A 14,224-nucleotide genomic window follows, 5' to 3' on the forward strand; every position below is an offset into this window, starting at 1 on the left:
TGACCACATCTGCTGTGTAAATGTTCACATTTAGTACTTATGAAACTTCCCTCACTCTACCTGCTTTTCTGTTATATGGAAAATGTTTTGTTAAAGCCTCAGGTATTGGTAGGGTTTTTCTTCACTACCTTGCATTTAACAGCCCCCAAATAGGTTAATGAATATCTTCTTTATTTATTAAGAAACACCGCATTTTTGAAACCTTATAATTGTATTTTCAGCATGGGTGAATTAGTGCATTGCCTGACTGATCATAAGTTATTAGCTGTTATACGAGAAGGTTCATGGGAGACTGGTTTCAATCACCTACTGACTAAAACATATAATTTCATTATCCATACAGCTGGCAAGTAGGTTAGTAAAGCCCTCATTGTGCAAGAATATCTTAGAAGGAAGAAAAAGAAGTGCTTAAATGCTCAAAAAAGGAACCATCCTTATGAACTTTTGTGTGTGTGTGTGCCTTTGAGTCAGTGTTGACACCTGGCAACTGCCTGGACTAGTCCCTGCAGTTTTCTTGGCAAGAGCAGTTCTCCTGTCTGTGCTCCTGCACTCTGAAGATGCCAGTCACAGGTGCTGGCGAAACGTTAGGAAACAAAACTTCAAGACCACGGCCACACAGCCCGGAAGACCCACACCAGCCATTGTATGCCGGCCGTGAAAGCCTTCGACAATACATTTCAAAAGCAGTTTGCCTTTGCCTTTGTCAAGTCCACAAAGTCCAAACCCCAATTCAGAAGAATTCTTATGAAACCAGGCATAAGACAAATGCTCCTCACCATTGCGTGGTACATGCAGCTTGAAACAAAACGTTGCTAAAACTAAAGCCTGGGTAAACTTCCCTCTATTTATCCCCCCTCCCCTTGTTGCCCTGGTGCCTCAATTCCTTTTCACCTGGTGGTGACCTCTTTCCTTCCTCCCAGGGATACATAGCTCCTTCCTGGCCAGCATCAGGCCCCCACTGGTCTTGCCTGCAATCAGGTCCAGCCTCATTGCCCATATAAAATTAAGCTCCTCACCTCCTCATCCTCCCAGTACTACTCCAATTACAACCATTAACTACTAGCCCCCCCAGTCACAATTGGCAGAAGCAAATCAATCAAACTCCCATTGACTGCTATGCTTTGTAAATTAACAATTGTTGGTTGATGCAGGTTCTGACAGCCTTCTTCCTAGGGCTGAGAGAAAGTGACTGGCCCAAGTTTATCCAGATGGCTTTGTCCCTAAGGCGGGACTAGAACTCATGGTCTCCAACCTGATGTCTTAACCATTATACCAAACTGGCAATCCCAAATGCAAGCAACAAGAAATAACTGGAATGAAGGAAAAGAGTCTTTTTTTTCCTAGAACCACTTACTCTGTATGAAAAAGGATCCAAGTACAACCTTTCCAATTTAAGGTTGGTCAAACACCCTTTTAGCTTCCTCATTTACCTGGATTATTGTAGAAGAGCCATATTAGTCTATGGCAGCCAAAAATCAAAAGGAGTTTGGTAGCACCTTTTCAAACTAGCACCTTTTATTATTTTATTAATAATAAAGCAATATTTTATTATTTATTATTCCTTTTGTATTCTTAGTATTTATCTCCTGTTATCTTTTTAAAATTCAACAATCAGCCATGCAAATGGAAAGGAGTTTGATAGCACCTTTTCAAATTTAATTAAAAGCAGATTTAGAGGTAGGTTATTTGCATTCTGCATATTTGGTGACTCCTTTTGATAATTAAGTAAATAAATAAATACCCACATTCTCTCTCTTTCATTCATACCCAGAAGAAAAGCCATTAGCCAAACTAGACACTAAACTCTATTACCTATATTCCTGCACCTGTTATAATAGCTTTTAAATTTATGCTTTTCTTCCTTAATCATTTTTTCATAATTTTGTTTCATACCAGCATCTCTTTCTTAATACAGCCTTTCTCTGTCCTTCCAATATTCCTTTAATATTCATTATCCAATGCCTTTGGGGTTTACTCTCTATCTACCCTCAAAAATCTTCCTTCTCATCTTTCTTTAAAGCAAGAGAATCAAAGGATTATGAACTCAAATTAATCATTTTTCAGCCCACAGAGAAACCACTGCTGATTCTTCTTAGTAGAAGATTCTTCTTGGCTGCAGCATGATTTTCTCTGTTTCAGTTTACCCTGTTGTAGTACATTTTGGTCCTAAAAGTTACTGTAGGAGGAGATAGGCCTGCCAGCTAGTATTTCATAATGCCTACTTTTCAGCAACAACCAACATTGCAGGTATGTTTCACACATGCTGGATAATGACAGTTTGCAGTTGAAATGAAAAGCTCTGTTCCAGCTTGGGAAAATCACCAAAGAAATCTTACTTTTATTAAAGCCCAGGCAAAAGTAAGATGCATGTAAGCTTTTACAAGCTTTCCCATCTCCCCTCTCCCGTTCTCTTAATGTTTCCTATCCTTTGCACATTTTTTTTAAATTGCAGGTATTGCTTAAAGGGCAAGAGCCATAATATGTAGTAGTTACCAAATAAGAGTCACATTCATTTGCATTCCATTTGAGCCAAAAGAGATTTTTTTTATGCACAGAGACAAATAGCACTTAGCATGTTCTGCTGCTGAATATGCAAAGGAAATAGACTAGATCTTGAGAGATGGGATAATGGATCATTCCAGTGTTCATGGATGTCATATTCTGCTGTTGGTCACTTCAGCAAAAGCCTCTGTTTAGGATGATCATTGACAATATCTTGTCTATCTCCATGACATTATGCCAGAAAATGTCCTTCCCTGGTCCTCCCCGCTCCCTTTCCAAGAAAGAGAAGGAAAATGCATTTTCTTCTTTCTGTCTGGCACTTTCCTGCTAATTTTCCAAAATCCAAAATGAGAATGTGATGTTGGTTTCTTTTAATTTGCTATATTATCCAGCCAGAGAATAAATATGTCCCTCATCCATCCCACAAGTACAGAAGAGAACAGGGATTGCTACTCAGATGAGTAACATCCCTCCCATTCTCTCCCCCAAGAAGCTAAGCCATCCTGTTTTGGTGCTCATGCAAAGGAAAAATAATTATTTCATTCTCTGCTTCTCTCCCTCCTAAACCAGCTATCCACCCCCCACCCTCCATTTTTACCAGGAAAAACACCCATGTTCAATAACCACCCGCTCCACACATGTGTATGTGTTCGTTATTATTATATCTTATTATATCTCTTCCCTTCTTTGCTGCAGCAAGAAGTTTTAACATTTCATCTTTATTTTTAATATTAGTTTTCTGCTTTCCCCACCTATACCTGAACTCTGCGTATTCTCCATTTTTTGAAATCTGTCTCAGCTTTCTTTGACCTCATTCTTCATCCTTTTCTCACTGAACAGAGATTCAGTTTTCCATTGATCATTGCATGCCAATTATATTATTTGCACATTTCTTTGTCAACTGGTTATTATTAGGTTGCCCTAATATGCCACCAGTCTCAAATATTTATATTCATACAATTGAGTCTAAATACTTGTTTTATTTGTAAGATATCAGGAAGAAGTAATGTGAAAGTGTTAAATCTAATACTGTACAGAGACCTGCTAAATAGCTAATAAAAAAAACATGTGGGTGCTAATGGAGTAATAATGAGAAGTCATGAATGATGGCTCTGAAAAATCTACGATGTACTTGTAAGAATAGAAAATGTGAATAACATATACAGGGGGAAATGCCTAAAATGTCTGTAAAAATCATGGCTCCTAATATCGTCAGGTGATGGTCTGAATAGCAGAAGAGAGAGGATTAAATGCCACTGTTTTTCCTGACTTTGTCAGTGTATATAAATAACTGAAAACACATGGGAATTTCCTTGAAGTTCCATTTTTCAAAACTGTATCTATACAACATTCTCATGACTCACTAAAATATCAAGGAAACAAATTGCATTACATATTGTGCAACTCTTTCAGCAGATGATTTTGAAATGGTTGCTATTCTGAATTTCACTTTCCCTTAGTGTTTCCAGAACATTTTCACAACCACTCATGACACAAAAGGCTGTGTTCCCACAACGCACTTCATGAGATCAGATAGGATACAACTGGATATATTTGCTCAACTTGCCCAGCTTGGTTAGTGTGAATCTTGATTAATGTTGTGTGTGTGTGTGTGTGTGTGTGGTGCAAATCTACTCCATTTACTTAATTTGTGGCTCATTATTGTGCAAAACATAACATTGGTTAATGTAGCAACCAGCTTAATGTATTATGCAAACCCAGGAAAATAGATGAATTTAGGAAAAATCCAACCTTAGTTCCTTGCCTCTGGATGGATTTATATTAAATGGCTGATGACATGCCAAAGAATGAGGGCAGCAAAGCTAGAAGAATCAATGAATTGTTTCTTTTATCACATACTATATATAAAAAATCAGGATAGCACAATTTGGCAGTGCGTCAGACCAGTCAGGATAGTTTTCTGCCAAAGCAAGGATGGATGGATGTATAATGAAGCTCCCAATTTGATCCGAATACTGTCTTCCGCACCCTATCTGGAAAGATTCTTTCTCCTGGAATTGCAATACTGCACTATTTTAGATGGATACAGAAGGAACAACATTCACAGCATGGCAGATTTTGGAAGGAGGCTAGGATTACTACAGGACAATGTTTATGATGAGTTATTGTTCCTTTACACTAGTGTTGTCCAAACTTGGCCACTTTAAGATGAGTGGACTTCAACTTCCAGAATTCCCCAGCCAGCATGAGTTGAAGTCCACTCATCTTAAAGTGGCCAAGTTTGGACAACACTGCTTTACACCCTCACCCCATCTTACAGACACTACCACTAGCTCAATTTTGCAATTTGGGATAAAACTTCCATTTGGGGTGTCCACCTATGCATCCTGTTGAGAAGTAGATTTGATGACAAATCGCATGAGTGCTGATCACCTTGAATATGAGAGGAAGGGGACAATTCTGCAATGTCCATCAATCGGCCAGACATCAGAATTGGAAAGCTTTTATATACTTGCCTCTGAGTGAGGGGATGACTTAGTGGCCTCTGTGAATACCCATATTGGTCAGACACCTGTGAGTTGTTTGGGCCAGTGAGTCAGAGAAGAAAATATTCCTTTTATTTTCTCTCCATTTGTAGCTGGCATCACTCACTGGGCATCTAGCTTTGAATTCTCCCTGTCCTAACAAGTCTTTGTTTCTTCTGAAGAGAAACTTCATACTGCGATCTCCATCTCTAACTGAAGTTACTCAAGACAGAAGCTGTGCAACTAGCTCTTACCTCTCTCCCTCCTTGCAGGCCATTGCTTGTTTCAGGGAACCTCTTTGAAGCACCTGGACTTGGGCTTGACCAGAATGACCATGAAGCAGGCAGAGCCTTCTGAGCTTTGGGTGCAGTTACAGCCCATTGCTAGGCCTTCCGGGAGCCCCTCCAGTGCATTGCCTTCTTAAATCTCAGAAGCACAGCCTTCCCAGGTCCCTGGAGCAACTCATACTGAGTTGGAGTTCACAATTTAGAAGAGCCAACTAGGTTCACCTCAGCATCTGGATCCAGATCAGAAAAGTAGCCCATATTTGAGTTGTCAGCTCCAAAAGAATTTTAGGTTCTGGAAACCAACAAGCACATTGAATTTCTCCATCCCCTTTTTCTTTCTCCCCCAAATTTCATGAACCCAACACCAAGGCACATATATCCCCTGCTCCCTAATACTCATGTGTGCATTCCCTCTTGCTCTTTCTTCCCGTTTCTCTATGCAAAAAAAAAAAAAAGCTTATACTGGCCTGGTTTCTCTCTCTAAAAGCTGCATTGTGTGCGCTGTTTCTTTATTAGCCACCATGGATTGTTCACTACTATTCCCTCAATACTGTTTGAATGCTATTTCCCCAATGAACACTACCTTCCCCCTTATTGTTTCTTTCCCCAGTGTATTCTGAATCTTTTTCATGTTTTCATTGATGTTCCCTTATCAATTCCAGTTTGAAAGGCCTTTGAATGCTCTTTCCTCAATGATAGCTACTCTCTCCTTCCCTGACATTTCCTACTGCCATACAACCCATTGTGTCAATTCCCTTATTGCTGGAGAAGACGCAGAAGGTAGTAAGTAGCTGTAGAGAAATCTGAAGCCCTGTGAAAGATGAGCCTGTGAGATGACTCTCTGTTAAGGGGGATCGACAAACCTTAAGGGAATACAAGACTATTAGCAGTGAAAAGGGCATTAGTCAGCCAGTCCAAGATAGTAAGCAACCCACATCTAACCCTCCATGAAAAACCCTCAAGTAATATTGGTACAGTTTGTTCATCTTACGAGGTACATTTCCACATTCTTGTATGTTGCCACTCCCTTTTCTTTCTTGTTATTTCAGATTCTTTCATATGTAAATATTTGGAAACTTGTTCTAACACTAACACTTCTGGAAACTCAAAAGGTGAATGTTCAAGTGATAAGAATGGGTGGAACAATTTAGGACCAAATCAATATTTTATCAATTTAATGAGCTGCTATGTTTATTGTACTTTAAAGATTTTTTTTTTAATCATGCTGTAGCATTTTAAAGAAGAAGGTGGAATAAAAAATAAACATTAAACACATTTAACAAATGTGTGGCCATTTTACAATTTCACTGAAGGTTCTCATATAAGCCTCCATCTGTATGATAAAACTTATGTCAATATTGTTGTGGAATAATGATTCCACACTCAGTGAACAGAGAAGACTAACTTCTTATTAGATATATTGCAGGATCTGCCCTGCAGGACAGGTGACAGAGTTAAAAAGGCTATAGTGTGTGTGTGTGTATTTGGATACAGATACAAGTTGAAGAGTGGAACTACCATCAGCCACCTCCTCTACATGGATGACATCAAGCTGTATGCTAAGAGTAAATGAGACATCGACCCCCTGATCCACCTGACATGGATCTACAGTGAGGACATTGGGATGTCATTTGGACTGGAAAAGTGCAGCTGGATGGTAGTAAAGAGAGGGAAGGTAGTTAAGACTGTTGGGGTGGAACTACCAGCGGGCCACATAGCAGACATACAAACCAGCTACAACTACCTTGATATCCACAGTTACATGGGAACCACGATGAGGAGGCAAGGAAGACAGCAACATCCAAAATACCACCAAAGGATAAGACAGGTCCTGAAGAGAGCCAGCACAGGGCTAAGATCCTGTGGGACCTATAAATATGTTGTAACTATAATATACAGGAATGTACAAGCTAAACCCTATTCAAATAGTAATAAACTATACTTATGTGTTATATTCAAATATGAGATCTAGTATTGTTTCTGATGCATCTACAGAAGTATCATCAACCTCTACATTTTTTGGATTTCACATGTAAGAGCATTAGCACTGCTCTTATTAAATAAGTTTTCTCTATTAGATAATCTTTATATAGAATCAAGTAATCTTTGTCTTTTGAAGAGATCACTGTTACAGTATGACTCCTTATTTTAAACCCCAATAAAGAGTGTAACTGCAAATGATTTGAATTAGTTCTTGAATTAACATATCCTAATAGAAATGCATTAATTCTGTCAGGAAAATTCTCTCTTTTCCTTTTTAATTGCTCTAACAGATGTATTGTTGTTCTAACAGATGTTCTATTGAATCTGAGTATTGGGCAAGGACATTTTTATATGATGAGTCTATAAAGAACACTTTGATATTAAAATCAGGTTCCTACCTTATATAACACTATTTTTTATGGATTAATCAATTCTGGAAATAGCCAACTCTTCATATAGTCTCCTGAAACCAAAGATGAAATTTGAATGCATGTAACCATAAGGGAAGTTCTCTCTGCATTAGAAAGTAGGGTAATGTCCAATCATTCCAAATGACAATATCCCATACTATATTCCACACCATTCAAGAAATTACCGATCCCTGGGTGCAGTATTTAGTAGGGGAGTGCAAAGATAAGATGCAGGTGATAAGGAAACTTCAGACATGTAAATGAAACCTATCTCATGTTCACTGCTGCATGCTAGAATCTGTCTGGCACCCTTCCAATACGTAAAATAATTATTCCCATCAACCCCTTTATTCATACTGGATGGAAGAGATGAAGTTGTTGCAGTCCTGAATTTGTGGAGTTTTCGGTTGGAGGAGGCTAATATAAACTAATCACATGTCCCATTGCAACATAGCTTGCACTCTGCACATGTAGAGACATTCAGTGAAATCTTGGTGCAAAATCAAAGAATTGTATTTGATTATGTAAACGTTATTGCAAAAATCTTGAAAAGGGGGGGAGGGCTTTTCTGTGGAAGCCTCCTCCTGTGAAAGGTGTCCAGTGTATCTTGTCCACTCCCCTGTGCACAGTATGCCCATTCTCCTTTGGCCACTCCCTGCTGGATGGACAGGGTTACCTGGTCCTACAACTGGACCATGAGCCCCAACTGGCTCCAGGGACTACCAGCTAGTGCTTACCCCCTCCTAGCTCCTCATTTATCTGTCAGTTCGAAGGCGTGGGGGTGACGTCACCCTGTGCTGGCTGTCACATGTTCTGTGACTGAGGCAGGCCAGTGCGAGCCCTGAGGGGTGCCACGGTGCAATCCCAGACAAGCCCCCGAATTGTTGCCTTTAAAACTCAGACACCCAAGTTTGGCATGGAGCTGATAAAAATTTAATCCCTGAATTTGGGAGAAAGACTAACTTTGCAAACTGGCTTTTTTGCCCCTCCTGACAACACGAATCATGAGTACTTCAGACAAAGCAGAAAAAGTTTATTAAGGTGGGTCAAGTCTTTATACTAGGTACAGAAATAAATGATACATCCATTCAGTATATGTGATGCATCAGAAAACAACAAATCAAATAATAAAAGACTTTAATTAGACATGAGAATTAAACAATAGAAAACATTGATCCTAGATAACATTCCACAAGTGGCAGATTTATGCGTTATGTCACTCCCTTTCCCAATCAAGTTTGTATCTTTCTTAATACTTGCAAGTATATTCAAACACTTGAATAACAATATTACACTTCCCATTGTTTTGTTGCTGAAAAGGCTAGTTCTCCCATACTGTATCAACAGAAGAAATGGCTTTGGCTAAAAAGAAAACATGGTTTCCTGAACTTAAAAAGGAAGCATGGATGCCATGCTAAAATGCTAATGTCACCTTTATTAAAAAGCTAATAATGAAGTCTAAACTTCCGGGTGATGTGTCCCAACTAGCATGAGGAACAGCAACTGGTAAGTTTGGGGCAGCAACTAAGCCTTGTACAGCTGGTTCTTCAATTGCTTATTGAAAGCAGGTGAAGCTTGAGATGTTAGGCTTTATCCCATAGCATAGAACAAACACCTAAGATTTTTCCCACTGTATTCAAGACAATAGTTGGTTTACCTTCCCTTAACCTGAAAATGGCTTTTCAATAACTAGCGGCAACACCTTGGCCCACCTTCTCTGGACTCAATAATTAAGCAGGGTCAACCCTGTGTAGTACTTGAGATGGGAGATCAATAAGAAATCCTTGGGCTGTGGGCTAGACTGGGAAGTTGAAAAAAATCTTGGAAACAGGCAGAGGCAAATAACCTCTGTACTCTTGCCCAGAAAACTGCAGTGATGTGTCTACCTACCTAGTCACTAGGAAGGCATTGTCATCTTATTTCCTGGCAAACAGTCAAGAGCCAATCACTTCCATGCTGTTGCCACAAAAACTTCTTGAACTCCAAAAACTCCATGAAGTCATCAGAGATGCACATTAGTCCCAAAAGTAATATTACTCATTCTAACTCTGAGAAGCCTTGTATCACATTTCGGCAACTAAGAGGGCCGCATATTTTTATGCACTGCCTTATCATCTTCTACTTATGGGAATCTATAAAATTTCAAAATACAGTACAGCCCTTCTTATTATAGAGATAAAGGAGTAGGTTTATCTTCTGACTTTCTTACTGTCTTGAAATTATGAACACCTCAAGAATTGTAGCTGGATAGGAAAAGGCCAGGCAACCTACAAATGAGTGCAACAGAACAAGTGGTTCCTGTGTTGGATGAGAAGTAGGGTCAACCTCTTCTTAGGAGTATAGAGGTGTAGATGCTTTTGTTGCCTATTGCCTTTGGATGTTTTACACCCATGGCATTTGACAACAACCCATGACCAAAAATATGTAATCCTGGCAATCTGTCAACAACGTCTTAGGTGCAACAGTATAGTATTTGCTATATTACAGTGCTCTGAAAGGTTATCCAGTCCAAATAAGAGCTAAGGATAAAGGACCAAAAGAAGGAGAGCTGGGCCTTGGAATGATCATCTACAATAACTGACAGCTGGACAGCAGCAGACTGTACATGTACAAATCACCTGATAGATTGCATCTTTACTTAAATAGCAATATTCTATTGCCTAAATTTGCACTTAAGCATAGATCTGAACATTTGCAATTTGCTGGGTAAATCTATTTTAAGAAGGTGAGTTTGTGTGTTTGTTTTTGGAGGAAGAGGTGGTAGGGATTATACTTAAATGGCCCAGCGCAAGCATATAATCCAATCATAGAAGTAGGGCTGCAATTCTGTCCATTCCAGATCTAGGAATACTTCTCATGCATTTCCAAGCACTGGAGAACGGTCCATGCTGGCAAACTGAGGACTTTCCTCCCACTTCTCTTATTTGACATACTGCATGGAAGTTAAGAAAGAGCCAGTACCTGGCGTTGTGCTGTTGGACGTAAGGCCAGAGAGATCTAGGTTCACGTGCCCCTTCAGTGGGTGACTTTGGGCCAGCGCCCTTCTTTTAGTCCAATCTGCCTTACAGGATTGTTGCTGGAATAAACTTGGAGATGCAAGTGTCACACAACATGTCTTATTCTCTTTGACATAAGGCAAGACCTAAATATAACAAATAAATTAAAATGTAAAATACAAGTGTGACAGTTAAAACTGTTCATACATTGCAGTAAAACATAGTAGGAAAAGCTGAATCACATCTCATGACCATGAAAGAGCCAAGGGCTTTATGTTTTCTCACCAGCTATGCAAAATTCAGGTGGGAAGAGGGAAAGATGGGGTAGCAATGGCCAGACTCCCCACCTTCCTTGGGCAGGTTCTTTGCAGTACTTGAAGAGAGCAAGTTTATAAACAGGTGCAATATTTTGTTTCAGTCTGCTTTTAATCTGCTTTTATCCTTTTACTGAATTGTGACCATAAACCACTTCACAATTGGGAAGAAGCCGTATAGAAACACCTTGGTAAGTAAGTAAATAAGTAAACGAAGCCAGAGCTGTATCACAGCCCCGGTGTGCAAGCAACTCACAATCCAAGCCATTTTTAACTGCTTAGAAGTGGGGTCAGAGTTTTGCACCGTGGGTTAGCCGCCCCAAGAAGCCGGCAGGAGCGCGCGTCGACCTTTGCCCCCTCCTGCAGCGGCAGGTGGCGATTCCTCGTTGTACGGCCAAGATTCTCACGCGGTTTCACCAAGATGTATTCGTGGATGCGCGAAGAGAAGCCCTTCAGGGATGCTCTGCTATTCCTCGTTAAAGCCAGCGGCTTTTTTAAGAGCTGGGCAAGCACGGAGAGCTCGCGTGCCTGTCCGTTTCCTTGGCCAACTTCCCCAAGTCCACCCCACTGCGGATCTTATACTTGGGTGAAATCGAGCGGCGGACCAGGCGTTGCAACGAGGAGCGCGTTCCCGATTTGCTTCATTCATTCGAAAAGCACGAACGGGACTTCGCGGTTAAGGTGAGCATTTCGTCTTCCAGCGCGGAGCGGAAACTTGCGGCGGTAGGTCAGCGGCTTGCGACCGCCTCGGGCTTCCTGGGCAGAGGAGGGAAGCCGTCGCTTCCCCGCCCCTTATGCCGCACGCAGCGCCTCCGCAGTCTGAGCGTTTTCCCCATCCTTCTGCACGCGCTGCGTTTGTAGTCGGCGCCTCAGTCTCCGCGCCGCTTCTCACCCTCCCTCCTCCCCGCCTTTTTGGTTACTAAAAATGCATCGGAAGCTAACCGGGGTCCCCGGCGATTCCTGAGAAGGGAGCTCCGAGTTCTCTTCCTTCAGGCTGCAGAATCACCTCGCTGCAGATGCTGGTGTGGATTGTTTCTTTTTTTCCCTTTGCCCGCCCTGCAAGGAGTTTGCATGTCTTGAGGATGCCGGACATGAGTCGCCGTAGCCTCCCCGCCCTGCGCAGCGACGCCGCCTCGCCGTTTTCTCCTATGTCTCTCTCAGCTAAGAAAGAAAGGAGAGAGAAATGCCAGCGACGCTCAGAGCCTCGGAAAGCGGATCTCCCTGGGTCTCCCCGCAGTTTATGGCGAGTCGAGCTAAATTCGTGAGCCTCTTCAGATGGTGCCGGAGTGCAGCTTATCTTTTCACTAGAAAGGCTAGGTCGGACTAACGGCCGGCCGTGCCTTGGGGAGATCTTTCTGCAGCGCCCCATTCCCATCATTTCCTTTAAAATACATGAACCATCTGAGAAGGAAGAACTCGCTAAATAGGAAAAACAATATTCCCCAGTAGGTTGACCTTCTTTAAAATATTCCTGGCACTGCGGCATTGCAGAAGCATCAGCGGTGGCTTTCTGGGCTCAGTCTGAGCAGCAGCAGCACACCTGAGCAGCGCCCCTGCGTGAGATCATGATAGGCAGTGGCTGGGGACAGAGCTGTGTCTGCTCTTGATCCTGTACTACGTCCTGTAAAAAAGCAACAAAGCCATGGGGATTTTTTCCCCTGTCAGTTACTGAGGCTCTGGAACTGGGCTGGCTGCAGAAGGACGTTTACAACAGCAGGGTGGGGCTACAGGTCAGTCGAGAAACCCTACTAAGTTCTCAAACCACTGTCTCTAGCGACCAGTCCAGCTAGCCAAGGAGTGAGCATACAGCACCATCCGTTTCACTTGTGCTATCCATTTGGGAACACGAAGGTAAGTGCCTCTCACGCAGGACCTCTTTTAAAACTTTATGTTTGGCTATGGAGTCTGAGCCTGTGGGTGCTGCTTGGACACAAATCCTGCTGTGTGCATGTCTTATACATATCTGTGCATAAAGTATTATGCATATTTTCACAGAATACAAATTCTTCCAAGTAACATCAAATCAATTATTTATTTATTTATTTATTTAATCAACTTATATAGCCACAGGTGACTCTGGGCGGCATACAACAAATTATATTAATAAAGGCAAAGTTTTAAAAAGTGTGAACACGTGCAAGGCTCCACTTTGCCCTGTAATAATAAGCCACCTTTTTTTTCTTCTCCCCTTTCCATCCTCTGTCTCTACATCTAGCCAGATAAAGAGCCCTGCAGAACTCAAAAACTTGCTTACTGCTTTCTGCCTATTTGGTTGGCCTTAATAGGATAACCTTTTTATGATTGACAGGTAATTCCTAATCCTCAGACCCAAAGAATTCTAGTTAAAATAGGGTACTTATCCTACCAAGAAAAATCTAGAAGGAAGGTCAGATCTACCCAGGCAGTCTCCAATACTCCTATAGAAATTCTGCAGGTATCTATAATTGTTGTCTGTCCTACCAGTGGTAGGACCAAATGTAGCCATTTTAGGAGCAGGATAGGGGCAATTTCGGATCAGTTTGCTTCAAAGCTCTTTTGTTCTCCTAAAAAGTTCCCCAAACAGGCCCCCAGAGCTATGCCATTCATTTCCTGGCTTCTAATTAGAAAAGGAGACATTCAGGATGGGGGGAAAAAATGGGATAAACACAAGAGCTTTCTCATTGGAATAACTTTCAAACTACTGGATGGGTTTGTGACATGAGTGGAATGGTTCTTCAGTTACAGCAAAACAGTCTTTTAAAAAAAGAAACAGCATTGTTTCTCTTGAACTGGCAAAGGCTTTGTTTTGCCTTTAGTATAATTTGCAAATGTAATTAAAAGAGGTTTTGTGGACTCCAACAGAATGTAAAAGGGAAGTACAATATTAATGAATGCAGGATTATTCAGAATTATAAAGATAAGGATGAGTGTAATGAAACTATAGCACTAACTAGAGAAGACACATGAAACAACATCTTCAAAGGAATAACATTCACAAGGGAAGAAGTAAACACCTGCACGTTACCCTTCCTGGATATCCTCATCAGCTGTGATGGAATGGAATTATGAAGGCCAGGCTGAGGGAGAAAAACATTTTCTTACATCTCCTGAGGAGCGTGGGAGATACAAGAGGATGAGACTGGCACCTCCCTGAGGAATTCACAATGTTGTGGCTGGCATTACTTGGGAGCTGGGGTTTCAGTCTTGGAAGATTGATATCAGGCCTAGCCCAAGGAACTCCAATAGACCATGTAAATTCAGTCCAGC

The 14,224-nt window shown here is 41.3% G+C and overlaps 2 protein-coding genes across 5 annotated transcripts in view; one reads left to right on the forward strand and one right to left on the reverse strand.

Moving 5' to 3' along the window:
- Positions 1-14,224, reverse strand: part of OTOL1 (otolin 1) — a 76,978-nt gene that overhangs the window by 51,859 nt on the left and 10,895 nt on the right. The gene's annotated exons all lie outside the window — the stretch shown is intronic.
- Positions 8,720-14,224, forward strand: part of SPTSSB (serine palmitoyltransferase small subunit B) — a 33,247-nt gene continuing 27,742 nt past the window's right edge. For 2 of the 3 annotated variants that reach the window (XM_088131838.1, XM_088131840.1), the window contains exon 1: positions 11,712-12,829. Coding sequence is in view for 1 of the 3 variants with exons in the window: in XM_088131833.1 (XP_087987959.1) it covers positions 11,400-11,659 (260 nt within the window). In the remaining 2 variants the exon portion in view is untranslated. Of the gene's footprint in view, positions 11,660-11,711; positions 12,830-14,224 lie in introns of those variants that run through there. The other variant, XM_088131833.1, reaches the window with a different exon arrangement.

This window comes from Python bivittatus, unplaced genomic scaffold (assembly GCF_059951505.1).
Source record: "Python bivittatus isolate LINGU-HERP-01145 unplaced genomic scaffold, Pbiv_v1 ctg000980_np1212, whole genome shotgun sequence".
NCBI classification, from domain to species: domain Eukaryota; kingdom Metazoa; phylum Chordata; class Lepidosauria; order Squamata; family Pythonidae; genus Python; species Python bivittatus.